This window comes from Hyaena hyaena, unplaced genomic scaffold (assembly GCF_003009895.1).
Source record: "Hyaena hyaena isolate Hyena2069 unplaced genomic scaffold, ASM300989v1 scaffold_117, whole genome shotgun sequence".
NCBI classification, from domain to species: Eukaryota; Metazoa; Chordata; class Mammalia; order Carnivora; family Hyaenidae; genus Hyaena; species Hyaena hyaena.
The window spans coordinates 1,937,231-1,952,236 of NW_024080749.1; the positions used below are offsets into that span (position 1 = coordinate 1,937,231).

General features: G+C 36.7%; 1 protein-coding gene across 2 annotated transcripts in view; it reads right to left on the reverse strand.

Moving 5' to 3' along the window:
* Positions 1–1,237: 1,237 nt before the first annotated feature.
* CUL3 (cullin 3) overlaps positions 1,238–15,006 on the reverse strand; it is a 94,810-nt gene continuing 81,041 nt past the window's right edge. For both annotated transcript variants that reach the window (XM_039236827.1, XM_039236828.1), the window contains 3 exons: positions 9,996–10,182; positions 6,012–6,157; positions 1,238–2,917 (listed from right to left, as the gene is read on the reverse strand). In XM_039236827.1, coding sequence (XP_039092758.1) covers positions 2,786–2,917; positions 6,012–6,157; positions 9,996–10,182 — 465 coding nt within the window. In that variant the 3' untranslated portion in view covers positions 1,238–2,785. The remainder of the gene's footprint in view (positions 2,918–6,011; positions 6,158–9,995; positions 10,183–15,006) is intronic.

The window sequence follows — 15,006 nt, forward strand, 5'->3', positions numbered from 1 at the left end:
CATCAACAGTGCTTTACTCCGACAAGGATTCTTACCAAGAAGGTGCGTCAGCATCCTGGGGGGTTAGGAGTGGTACATGTCTGTGTGTACAAGTCTACACAGGTCATTCTAATATATCCATACACCTCTTCTGCCATCCCCTTGTAAAATTCACTGACATAAAAAAAAAATCCTTGCATTCACAACCACATTTTATTTTGTGAGGCTGTGTTCCCTAGTTGCAATGAATTTTCAATATTTAAATAATATAACTATATAACAATTCAAAAAAAAAACACTGTCCTGGATTTCAAAACGATAGCAGAGAATTACAACTTAGCAAGTGAACAAAGATTACATCATTTTCGTAGTTAGAAAACTATGTATCCACCCTCAAATTTCTTCAAGTAAGTCATCAAAATTTATTCACATCAACAGGATTAAATGATTAGGATGTATTATTCTTAAAAATTAAGACATTAAAACCCAGAAATTAACAGCATGAATGACTTCTTGCTGAAAAGAAAGCAATGTCAGTATGTACCATTATGAGCTAAAATAATACTTAAAAGCTAAAACATAAAACTGTTAGGTGACCCAATTTTGTCTTTCAATGCAGTATCATTCTCCAGTCAACTCAAATGTAGTTCAGAAATGTGTTTCAGTACATTTGTAAGCATTTAGAGTCTCAAGCCGGTGCTCCCAAACTAACAAGTGTCTTTAAGCTCTAAATTTGATCTGTACATCCAGACTTGAGACAAAACATAAATTTAACTCTACTGAGTTTTAGTAGTTTAAAATGGCACTTAAACTTTTATTTATTGAGATTTCAAACGAAGTTTTTACACCTTTCATATTTATTAACTTGACAATCTGAGTTGTTCGTTTCCCAACGTGTTATAATTATTTAATTGGGAATTGAGAGCAATAAAAAAAAGCAGTGACATCTGAAGTACCAGTATCTTTCTGCAGACAAACACCTTCCCATTACAGAAATCCAGTTATGTAAAACTGAGAAAGTAGAACCCTCTGGCTTTCCGTTTTACATCTTCCCTACTATCACTCAAGTATGGTAAAAGTATCCTGAGAATGATGTTCATGAGAGTTTTTGTCTGCATCTTAATTGCATCACGTAAAAGTGGAAAATGTAGAGATTAAGAGTATAAGGCTTATAATTCTACAGTACAAATGGAGACAGAATTAAATGCACTGCCAAGGCTAAAAGGAAAATTATAACCCAAGACGCACGGGGAAAAAATATTTATGTGGAGTTTTTAATCCATATTAGAACTCAATTGTTGTAACTTGACCATAAATTTAGACAGAAACCATCTTCTGAGACATACATTCTAATAAATGGATCAACAGTACTGATAATCAACCAAGAGTCTGTTATTTGAACTCATTAGTAACATTTCACTTTTCTATCAGAAACCTATAGTGGTTTGCCCCGATTACACAGCTGAAACATTGTCTTATGAAAACAAAATGAAACAAAATTAAATAAAATTGGAAGATAAAAATACTCTGAAGTTAAAGCAAACTACAATCCTTGGCGGATCAGGTAAAAAACATTGGTGAAAGTTGGAAGCACAGGATAACTGACATGAATCTTCAGCACAAAGTACATCTTTGAGAACATGAAACGATGACTCTTTGGAGGACAATAGCTAAATACCCAAGAATCATCAGGTTTGAAAAATATTGCTTATCACTTCCCAAAACACAGCTGCAAGAACTGAAGATCTCATTAAAAAATATCAAGGTAATCATATTTATTGCATCTTTAGAATGCATTTCAAAACAGAAAATTAACAGTGCACCCCAGCTTCACCAAAATATATATTTAAGAGGGGCAACCTAGGATATTTATAAACAAAGTATAGGCTGCATGTGCTTTTCAAAGGGTCTGAATTAAATACAACCAGCTGCCAACTTTGTGCTCTGACATACTTGAGTTAGTGGGTGTGTGTATAGTAAATCATTTATTTTTGTCTACAATAAATGAAATAAAAACACTGCCCTATACAATCCACTATTAGCAGTGAGTACAACAGCAAAAAATTATTGTACACTTTATACATACTAAAATATTTTCTCTCTCTAGAGATAACGCAGAACAAAACCTAATCATCAGGACTTAATTTGGGGAATCTCAAATTACAATAGGGGAAAACCAAACCAGGGAGCGTATGGAACCCAAAATAAAGGTTCGTGGTCATAAGGCTGTGAGATCAGTAAGTGCAAGTGGTAGAATAAAGCATGCTCACATGTATGCCGGGGTCTTTGTATATTTATCAAACCTTTAAATTAAACAAGACTCGTTAAAGAAAGGTCTTAAGCAGAGCAAGATAACGGGGAATTGTGTCATTTCTTTTACCATTTTTGTTACCCAACTTATACAATGCGCAAAGTGCTAAGCAACGCTACAAAACACATTTACATCAACACTGAAGACCTGGGGAAATGAAATCCAACAATTTTATTTTAATGAGCTGTATTTTCTAAATTTTTCTTTTATTTTTTTCCTGTTTTCATACAGTATTGAAAACAAAACGCAGCACATTCACATTTTCCCGAGGAACTGTAAAGATGATCTCTACAGGGATAAACGTTGTAAAGCCTTAAGCTCAATCAATTGATGTTGAAAACTCTCAAAGGGAGTAAAGGCTCGATCTGAATGGTCTAGAACATGTACTGTAATTTAATAGAAGAGATGGTCGTCTTAATATTTAATGATTTAAAAGAACTTCTCAGTCCATGCGAAGAGTACAGTCCAAGAATAAATCAAATTTCTGAACGCATTTTATGCTACATATGTGTATACTTTGCGATCCTCAGGTGTTCGTGCCAAATATTCTCTCTCAATAAGTCCTTCAATACGTTTCTTAATAACAACTGGACTTGGTAAGAATCGAGCCTTCAACTGCTGAGTTACCTAGAAGAGAAAGGAGAACAACGAATTCCTACCAGAAAATTTAAAAAAACATGTAACATTTCCACATAAACACACAAAAATTCTTACCTTTGAACAGAACGGATGTGTCATTTTAAGATTCCTATCAAACTCTAGTAATGTGATCACTAAAGTCAAAAACTGACTTTGAAAATCAAAAGGTTTTATTTGAAAATGTAACATACGGGTTAGAACGTACCTCATCAGAACACAAATGCTAACGTGGGTTAGTAGTTGAGTTAGTTGGAATATATTAGCATGAATGTATACCCGCTATGGTTTAACCATTTTGAAGCTATCATCTACTAACTTCTGGGTTATTCTCCCAATTCACAGAATTTGGGAATCATAATGTACTTAAGAGCACAGACTCTGGACCCAGAGTATCTAGATTCAAATCCCAGCTCTCCCATTTACGAGCACTGGGACCCTGGGAAAATGAACGGCAATGTCTGGTCTGCTGGAAGTGCTAGTGATGTCAGGATTCTAGGGAAGGTGACATCAGTAATAATAAGACAGTAACTACAGCAACAGCCGAAGTCTGATTGTGCACTATATCTCAGTTACTCTGTACATGTTAATTTACTTAATGCTCTTAAGCCTGCAAAGTGAGGAAAATAGCCGGGCAGCGAGACTGACATAAACTAAAAGTAAACAAAACCAACAGTCAGAGATGAGAACCTAAACCTCTGTGCCCCCAAAGTTCACGCTGTCCTCACTGACCAGGCTGCCTCTCCTGCAGAACACCCACCCGTCCATGAGCCAATCTGCTTTTACTCCTGTTGCATCATTTCCCAAGACCCTATGGATTGACAATTCTTTGAAATCTGAAACTTGAGACTTTCCCCTCCAACGAAAATCTACCTCCTTCCTAGTATTATCACTCCAGTTTCAACAAACTTGTTCCCAACCCAAGCTCTCTCATCCTCTCTTTCTTAAGAGCTACCAATAACTTCTTTCGACCTTTATCTCCCTCTTGACAGGGTCTGGACTATAGACAAGATCACTTCGGCTGCACTGTCAACAGTGCCCTCAACTCCCCGATTCCTTTGGTTCTCTTCCACAGGTACCGGTCCCCCATTTCCGACATCATTCAAAATGCACTACTTAGTTCCTTGCGGAGTAAAGCTGTTTTTACACCTTTTGGGCAGACCAGGAGTCAGCAGGATGTAGCCCACAGGCCAAACACAGCCCCATTGCCTGTTTCTATAAATTCTTCCTGGAACACAGCCACACTGAATTGTTACTGGTGGCTGCTTTCACACTACAACCGGCCATTAGGAAAAAAGGCTGCCAGTCTCGCGTACGGACTGATAACACAAATTTAATGTGTTCCAGTTCAGCGAGTTCCTGTGCTCCGTCACCTCACATCCTGTTCCACAGAGGGGAGAGAGACCACTGCAGTTTGCAATTCCTTTGACTCCCACCACCTTACACATACACATTTGTTCATTCAGACACATTTATCCATCCTTGACCAGCACACCCCCCGCACCCCACCCTGCATCCCAAGAGAGGCATATTCAGCAGCATCTTTGTTAACACATCTACCACCCACCTGTGCTCTTTATACAGCTTGCTCTCCTTTCTTCTCCTGGACTTTGTACATCAACAGTCCCTCAATCCCACCTTCTTTCCCTTCCTTCCTCAAGGTTAGTGTACGGACATGTGGAGTATCTTCCCGCCAAAAATATAAAATCCAGGACACCTCAACTCAACACCCAGTTCTCCAGTATTGCTCTGTGCCCCTTCCTGTGAGCCAAGATCTCAAAGGACAAGGGACTCTCCTGGCCCGGCCGTCGAATGCCCACTCTACCAGAACAATGAAAAATGTCTGGGAAAATCCATGAATTATCTAATTGCTAATGTGTTTTAAGTGTTTGACTTTTTAAATCATGATTTTTGAAATAACTGACCATTTTTTTTTTTTCCAAAAAAAATTTTTTTTTTAATGTTTTACTTATTTCTAGGAGAGAGAGAGAAAGAGACAGCGTGAGCAGGGGAGGGTCAGAGAGAGAGGGAGTCACAGACTGAAACAGGCTCCAGGCTCTGAGCTGGCAGTCAGCACAGAGCCCGACGTGGGGCTCGAACCCACGAACTGCGAGATCATGACCTAAGCGAAAGTCGGACGCTTAACCAACTAAGCCACCCAGGCGCCCCATCATTCTTAATCATTCTCTTCCTTTGGCACGTGACACAAAGTCAGTTTGTGCAAAATACTGCTAATGGACACGCAGATACAGCAGCACACTGTCCCTCCTTCTCTTCAGCCAGAAGCCTATGTGTGCTTGAATCCTCTCATTTCCCATGGACACTCAGTAAATGGCAACTTCTCATTTGTCTTCACTCAGCTCTCTATCCTCTACCAATATTTATTAAGCCCTAATCATTTCTTACCTAGTTCAATGGCCTTTCCAGGAGGCTTCCCCTCCTTAGTTTCCAAATTTATAAATATGTAAGCACTCAATAAATGATTATTTTTGGAAATAAAAGTAGTCTGTTTAACATCAAAGTATTAAGTAGCAGCAAAATTTGTTTTTATTCTTCATGTGACGATATTCTATTATTTTTACTGCAAGACCATATCTGGACTACTGCTATGCTTGGCTATCAAGTGCCACACTTTTTTTATTTTATTATTTTTTTAAATATCTGATATCTTTATTTCACAGTATCTCCTCTCTCAGAAACTTAATTCCACAATGCTCTAAGGTCATCTATATGTGCTGCTCTATTTTTAGATACTAGTTATTTCATAAGTTAATTTAGTTTTATTTCATAAACTATTTTTTGTTTTATTTTTAAAGAAGATCAATACAACAGGAAAGTAGATATATACACATACATACATACATACATACATACATACATACATACACCCATACAAACTGTGAGTTAGGCTGGACACTGAAGGCTGTCAAGTGCCATACTTTTAATGAAAAGTGTTATCAGACTATAGTTTCCTTATTCTAAAATTAGGTTTTAAGCAACTTGAATACAGTTCTTTCCTAAATTTGAACTTATTTTATTATTATTTTGCTTTTTTGACCCTGACCTAGTCCTGCAGCGCCCTTACCTCTGCTACTAATACATTGTGCTGCATCTTCTTTCTGGACTTCATTATCCGCACTATAGCAGCTTCTATCTCATGTTTTCTGTCGTCGTCTACTTTCTGCCTCGTTTCTTTCCTTTCTGGGTCAGATTCACCTTGTTTGGCAGCAACTAAAAGACAAAGACGTTTACCATGTAATTACCGTGTAATGAAAAAATGTAGTTTATAAACAAATATAATTTGTATTATCCACACAGAAAAACCAATTTCAAACTGAGTATACACGTACACTTATTAATTCAAGAAAACATTCAAAAGAGACCTACTTCACCGTTTAACAAATACTTAAATAAGTTAACAATCACGGATATAAAAATTCTGCTTATTCTTCTTATTTATTAGGAATTTAATTTTACAGAGATAATAAAACCAATCTTGTTTTTATTGAATACAAGGATTCCTCTCCTGAAAGAAACATGGTAGCTGGATATACATTTTATAGACAACTTATCATAAATAACTTTCACTGCTTGTGATTTCCAGAGGTCAACTAGTATTTTACCAACACGACGCCAAGATATTTTGAGAGGAGGAAATTTATATATTGCCAAGATGTAGTTAGCTCAGTTTAAATAATTAGAAAGTACCACTGGGATGTCAGGTAAAGGAACTCCGTAACAAGTCATTTATTTGTTCCTCTCAGAGATTATCTAAACAATTTATCATATGTCTTGATTTTTCTTTATGTCACAGTCCCTGATCACTAGTGCATACTATACTCTAACCTTCTGGAGAAGCGAAGAGAGGGCTGACTGTTCTTCCCTCCTGCCTTCAAGGCAACTGCTCAGGATGAAATACAGAAGGCCCTTTCTCTTAAAACTCTGCTCTGAGGTAGCAGAAAAAGAAAAGTAATGGATTTTTTTTGTTTATTTGGTATTCAGTAAGAGATAGATAATGAAGTTTCGGGAGGCAGAAATCGGAAAATTACAAAGAACCACCTAAGACACTGCTGGCTTCAGCATGGGCACATCCACGAGACAGCAGACTGTACAACTCAGAAGATCATTCTGATGTGCATATCCATTCAGCAGTCTCTACTTAGAACCCCTTGGTTAAGAATTCTACTTTCAGTATCGTTTTCCGAGTTAAAGATAATCAATATCTTAACAAGAAGAGTAAAATTAGATTAAAATGACCTACTAAGAAAGAATAATGCTTTTCCTCAAGAAAGCCAATGTCATTTAAAAAAAAAAAGAGGCACTTAAAAATCAATGTAATGGGGAAACCTTGACTGAATCCTGGATCTAAAGAGTAAGATATGAAAGGCATTTTATTTATTTATTTTTAGTGTTTATCTTTGAGGGAGAGAGACAAGAGTGCAGGCAGAGAGAAAGGGAGACATAGTATCTGAAGCAGGCTCTGGGTTCTAGCTGACACCACAGAGCCTGAGGCAGAGCTCAAACTCATGAACTACGAGATCATGACCTGAGCTGAAGTAAGATGCTTAACTGACTGAGCCACCCAGACGCCCCTAGAAAGGCATTTTTGAGGCAACTGTGGATAAATAAGTAGGGGTGGTATAAAATATTTATTTATACAAATAAAGATTATGGAATTACTAATTTTCTTGGGTGTGATACAGTATTACAATTATTTTGGAAAATACCTTATCTAAGGAGATAAATTTATGCTTAAGTATTAGGGTGGGGGGAGTGTAATGTTTGCAGATTAATTTAAAATGCTGTAGCAAATATATACATATATGAAGGGGGAGTGTGGGGTCAAGGGCATCAGAGCAAATGGGACAAAAAACAGGTGATGGCCATATATAGCTTTGTCCATTGTGGTGTTTCTCACTCTTTCTATGGATTTGAAAATACTTAAAAAGGTGCAGGAAAAAGATAATTTTTTAAAAACAATCTCCTGTGTTCTGCTAGATGAGGCCACCTACGTAGACATCGGAAGACTGGTACACACTGGATTAGGAGGTTTCTTAAAATGTGAGGGCAGGAGCTCACTCTCACAGCCTCACATGATACCTTTCCCTTAAGAAGAACATAACAGAGGCACATGCTTGTCAATGGGGTACAGTACGGATGTGTCTAGCTATATCTGGGAAAGGGTTGGGGAAAAGGAGGTGAGGTGGCAGCGAAAACTGTTGACTATGGAAACTGCTGTAGATTATAGTGAATCTAATTCTTTTCAAAGGTTGTGTTATTTGAGTAATACTTTTAAATTCTTTGAACTTTGATTGCTGACTACAGTAAGAGCAGCATAATTAGGTTAGGACAGAGTCTCTTTGATTATGAGGCAAAGGGCAAGGATGTGTTTGGACAACTTAAGAAAAACCCATGTGGTCACATACTTAGCACCAGAAAGAAAATTTTAACTTCTACAAAATATTTTTAGGAGCCATGATAACCTAAGTGGCATTCTTAAATGAAAACATTATTTCTTTATAGAACTTTATAACTGAAAAGAACTTTCTAAGAGATTATCTAGCTGAACTCCTTATCATACATAACTGCATTCCTATTTTAATTAAAATACTATACAACACACACACACTTGATATCAAAAATAAAAAATTCAATTTTCATCAGACCTAAAATACTACACACACACAGACAGACACACACACACACACACACAAATACACACAATCACCACCACTACCACCCCAAATTAAAAATCCAGAGTGAAGACCATTTTTTTGATTAACAACAGTAGTATCTGACATTATTACTGCTAGACATGATGGAATCCAGGATTACAAAGAGTTACTTATTTAGGGTAAAGTAGGGTGAGGTTTGGTAATTCAGATATATATCACCATACATCTTCCTCTAGGATACAAACAAGTCCTGAAATCCAGAACCCGTATCTACCCATACCTGTAAAGTCTTATGCTCTGCACTGGGGGGAAAAAAAGAGATTTTATCCCATGAATTTTTAAGCATAGTTCTATTTTTATTTTCAGTTCACACCTGTGTCCAAACATGGGGCCACTTGTGGGGTGATGAAGTCACAATGATACGGTCTGCAAATATGGGACAAAGTAGGCAGTGCTCTACAAGAGACATCGCCCTGGTGCAGAAGGCAGACAAATCCAGTCAGGGTCAAACAGGTCAGCAGCAGTGTGCACACAACGTTTTTTTTTTTTTTCCATGTGTTCTGGCAATGTTATAGATTTGATATTAAAATAATTTTAAAAATACTCTTATTAATGTATAATACAAACACAAGTTTTTAAAGACACAGAAACTACAGTCATTTAAAACTTGTTTTAAAATACTATTTTACTGCAAAGACTACAGAGCTGTAATGCTGGGTCAGTCCTGGGAAGCTCGTCTAATCGTAATATTGAAATCAGGGAACAAACCATGTTAGAGTTTTAAACATGAGCAAAAGAAAAGTGCTCTCCCCTTAAATACACAGAAAACACATCGTACATTATATTAAGTATATAATAAACAAGATATTCACTATTAATTAAAAACAAATACATTACAAATTGTTCACAATAGGGTCATTTCTAAGCTTTTAAATCAGAGAGAGAATATGTTTTTAACGTTTTTCAACCTAAAAAATACCCATCAAAACATAAATAGCTGCATCTAAAACTCAAACTTTAGATAGATAACACTCAAGTCTGAGAAATTTGTAAATCCGTTTGAAAAAGGTGTCCATTATTATTAGTTAACTCAACCAGTTAAAAACACTTATTTTACAAATACTAATTGACAGAATTGTATTTACCTGTTGAAAACCAAATGGATATAAGTACCTTGTTCACACTACAAATTACTTTTTTAAATGCTCACTGTACTTGGAGTCAATTGTATTTTGACGGGAACACATATGAATAGAAGCTGCTTTATTCCTCAAGCCTATGTGTCACGCAGCATCAGAAAAGCATTACTGTTTTTTAAAAAAGAAATCCAACAGATAATTTATTTAGAGGAAAAAAATACCATTTTTTAAGAGGAAAAATATAATTCCAGATACCTGTTTGAATCTTGACTCTGTGTAGTTTGGATGTGAACTGATCATTAACTGTAAATATGTGACCATTTTCTATTTCCTTTGATTTGGGTTCTTTTGTGAGAACCCGCTGAGTTGGTTTACCGCAGGCGAGGGACTGCAGCGCTCTAACAAGCTCTCTTTCAGGGATATCTGTCTCTTGTTGAATTTCCTGAAATGTATCAGATTGACAGAATCAGACTTTTTGAAAGATTAAAGTAGATTAGTTAATTACTAAGGAAAACTGACTGGGGAGGAGAGAGAGATAATTACATTAAATAAGTAATTTACAACAAAGAATTCCCTGATTATTAGGACACACCACTAAAATCCACTTATCTGAATAAACTAGAGGAAAAGGTGATTCAAATAAAAACTATGGAAAAGGCAAGTGCTTTTTTATTTCAGGAGATAGAAGGCCTTGTCTAAAAATGTCATCCATCAGAGATTACTGGGCACCTGCTTTAATATTAAGTAAAAAAAGATAGTGTTACTAACATAGGATTGCTGACTTTAGAAAAACTCTACAATCCTCCTTCCCAGGTGATCCACGCTACTTCTGCTCAGCAACTTCTTTCACAGAAAGAAGCAAAGTCAGCCCAAGCTAAGGCCTTCTATCATATAATCAAAATTTACAATCCATGCTGATACTGCCTGTATGACCAAATGAAAAAAAAAATTTAAATACCTGGTAATTAACACTAATCATGAAAAACAGTAAGAAATGTTTTGAAGTGATAATTTTTGCTACTTACCATGTACAAATAAAATGCAATTGTAAAAAAAGCAATTTGGGGAAGAATGAACGCGTAATTTCTTGATTCACTACGCTCCTCTTTGGTCCATGGGACAGTAAGGGAAGTGTACATGTATACAATGTTCCTACATGTCTACTGATGTATGATGATGCCACCAAGTCCTCACAGCAGGACAGATTGCTCTGATTTACTGTGTAAAAGCTATTCTTTCTCAAAAGCAGCTCAGGAAGAATAGGCATATTGATAGTGTAACTGATCTGGAGAGAGTCATTCCCTCTTTCACAGGAGTCTGAGCTTGGATTTCTTGGATTTCTCTAAAGGACTATCAGTGAGGAATGAAGGAAACGTGAGTTTTAGTGACAAGGAGGCACATTCCTTTGCCTCAAATGATCTCTGTATGTCTACCTATTTTAGCCATTTCAAATACTATAAATGTTAACCCCAGCAAATTAAATAGGTGCTATTATTAGAATGTTGATTACAATTATTATATATGAAAAGTGACTTAATCACATACTCTATTGTTTAATCATGAAGAAAACAAGAAATACCTTCTTAGGTGATACTTTACAATTACAGATCATTCTCAGGTGACTACTGCATTGCAGTGTGCATCCTTTATGCCTTTTCTTACACATACATATCCACACAGGAACACAAATACATACACACATGTGTATGTACATGAACATGCTCATCAATACAACAGTATCAACGTTAAATATAAATGGGATACCTCCTCTATAACGTATACTTTTCCTATTCAGGCACATTTACACTTTCATTTTCTTTTGCTTTGTAACTTTTTGGTAGAAGTCTTCTACCTTTCTTGCTAGAATGAGTTCTAGGAAAAGATGATTCTTATTAAAATATTGCTTTCCTCAGGTCATTTTCTGATTAACCGATTTATATAGAAGTTGATTTTTCAACTGAACTCTTCTGAGAATGTTCTCAGGTGATTATCATAGCTGACAATCACACTGCCTACAAATTTTGTCAACTCTTGATATTTTATAAATTTTACTTTTTCTTAGTGTTTTAGGACCTGCAGAACAATGCTGAATAACAGTAATAATTAGGCAGATATCCTAAAACCTGTTCCTACCTTTAATGGGCAGAGGTCTAATATTTTACTTCTAACTACTGCTTATTAGGTTTCTCGTTAGATAGAACCTTATGACATTAAGGGCATTTCATTCTATTCTTAGGTGGCTAAGAGTCCCCATATCCTGGAAATATGAAATGGAGACGGACTACTACAAATGCTTTTTATATGCCTGTAGAAATCTTTAATTGATTTTCTCCTTGCAATGTCTGTCAATACAGCAAGTGCCCAGTTAATTTTATTATTATTGTGATGATGATGATGATGATGATGAAATCTTGATTATGTTAACAAATTCCTTTGTATTCTAGGGATAAATCCTATTTGGACACACTGGAGTAGGACTTGCTCATAATTTAAGATTTGTACATTTCCTTTTTTTTTTTAAGTTTACTTATTTATTTTCAGAGAGAGCACAAGTGAGCGAAGGAGAGGCAGAGAGAGAGAATCCCAAGCAGGCTCCATGCAAATAGTTATTTACTATATGCAGGGCTCGATCCCACGAACCATGAGATCATGACCCGAGCCAAATTCAAGAGTCAGACAGTTAACTGACTGAGCCACTCAAGCACCCCAAAATTTGTACATTTAAAGTTGAATAACCTACAACCTTTGCTTTCTTGTATTCTCCTTGTTCACTTTTAGTAACAAGGTTATGCCAGCCTCATGTATTTCCAAGAGCAATAGGTGTTATTTTACTTTCTGAGTTCAAAGTTCTCTGTATAGCTTTCCACTTTAATTTGCTAATTATGTTATTCAAATCTTCTAGAAGATCTTTTTTATTGTTTGGTCAATCAGGACATTTGTGAGGGATTTCTGTGATTGTAAACTGTCTATTTCACTTTGTATTTCCAAACACTTTCCTTTATATATGTGAAATTATGTCATTAATGATTGTTAGAACTTCTTCATGAGATATCAGTGATCACTCATTTTTAATTGTTTTCCAATTAAGTGCTACTGCCTAACATTAATTTTGCTATTATCCATAATTAGTTGTTATATTTCAGACTCACTTTCAAGAAAATGTAAAAATTGTAATAAAGAATGGTGAGAAAAATATGTATTAATATCTATATCCCTTTCAAAAACCAAATGCTAGTTACTATAATCTGAGGTAGAGACTACCACTTTATGTATTTCCTGATTTTAGCTATTTTAAACCATAACACAAACCTGTATTCATTAAAGAAATACATAAAAAGAGAAAAAGCTTCAGCAGCTTGACTAGCATGGATGAAATGTGACGTAACAAACGAATGCCACCTATTGCAGGCAGCTTCTGAGATGGCCCAATGACCTGGTATGTTCTAACCTCGTGTGATCCCCTCACAGTACTGGAGCTAACTTGGGTGATCAGGAAAATAAGGAAGTGACAGTATGTGACTTCGAAGGCTAGGTCATAAAAGCACACCAGATTCCGCGTGGGGCTCTTGGATGGCTCAGGCTGGGGAGAAGTGCCCACTGGTACGTGAGGACTGCTGAATAACCCTGTGGTAAGGGCCACACGGAGAGACATCAAGAGCCGAAACGAACTTGCCAGCTATGTGGAAGGAAGAGTATTCTGAGAGCTTATAAGCGTATTTTCCAGACGCAGACAAACATTAGATGACTGAAGCCCCAGGTAACATCTTCACAACCTCATGAGAAACTGAGCCAAAACTCCCCAAGTGAGCCCCTCCTAAACCTCTAACCCACAGAAACCAGGAAAGATAATACACTGTTAGAGGCTGCTTTAAACCACTGAGTCTTGAGATGTGTTATGTAGCATTAAATAGCAAATACACCATTTTACTGAACTCATAAAGAATATTCAGAGTTAAAAAAAATCGGCTTTCTTTTAAAGTATTACTTTAAACTATCCTCTCTAATTTGTGGAGGTGATCTGTGTAAAAGAGCTGGCTAAAACTACTTTCACAACACACTGTAACATACAGTATGAGTACAAACAGCAAGTGCCTTCTCACAGTGGCCCCCCCCTTCAAGATGCCAACAGCCAGTAGCCCCCATTCAGGATGGCGGCAGCCAGAAGGCTCTGGAGCCATAGGCATTCTACACATGCCATTTATGCTTAGGCATCTGGTTTGTTACTTAGCTAAAACTTGAAATATTAAAGGAATTTTCTGCTTAATTTTACTTTCTGCTTAATGATGCCCATTAGTATCAGTGATCCCAAGTCGGTTGCGAAAGGGAAGAGTAAGCCTGACCCACTAAAATTACTAGCTATTCTAATAATGGCTTTAGAAAGTGAGTTTATGTTTTTATCTCATTATTTTTGCCAGCTCTTCATAAAGTAGGACTGAAAACCAACATTAATTAGCATTTATCAAGCAGTTTATTTTGCTTAAAATATATTACCCATGGTAGCAGCAGATGATAACATTCGAACTGTTAGAGATCATTTAATTCCACCTGTTTGAAAAGGCTTAATTAATACCCCTGGGACTAAATCATATGTAACTTATGCTTCACAACTAAGGTTACACCCTAGATAAGACACACCTGGAAACAGATATGAGCTTAGCCACCAGACCTAAAACACTTGGGTTTCAAAACATTTCTTTCAGGGGTATCCTATAAAAACAATAACCTCTTAAATGGAAGTATCAAGGTAGGTATTAAAACAGGCCTAACAGGGGCGCCTGGGTGGCTCACTTGACTCTTGATTTTGGCTCAGGTCATGATCTCATGCTCATGAGATTGAGCCGTGTGTTAGGCTCGCTCAGTGCTGGGACACTGGGTGCGGAGCATGCTTAAGCTTCTCATTCTCTCTCTCTCTGAAAAAAAAAAATCTACAATTCAGCTCTAAATTTCAAACTTGAATTTACTTCTATGTTGATGGTATCTGAAATGGGATACAATCTTGGGATACTGGGTGGCTCAGTTGGTTAAGTGTCCGACTTCGGCTCAGGTCATGATGCCACGGTTCATGAATTTGAGCCCCGCATCCGGCTCTGTGCTGACAGCTCAGAGCCTGGCACCTGCTTCAGATTCTGTGTCTCCATCTCTCTCTCTGCCCCTCCCCTGCTCTACTCTGTCTTTCTCTCAAAAATAAACATTTAAAATTTTGTAAAAAGAATCACGTGATCTTTATTTCAACTCAACATACCTATTAAAGGCATGAGAAAAGAGA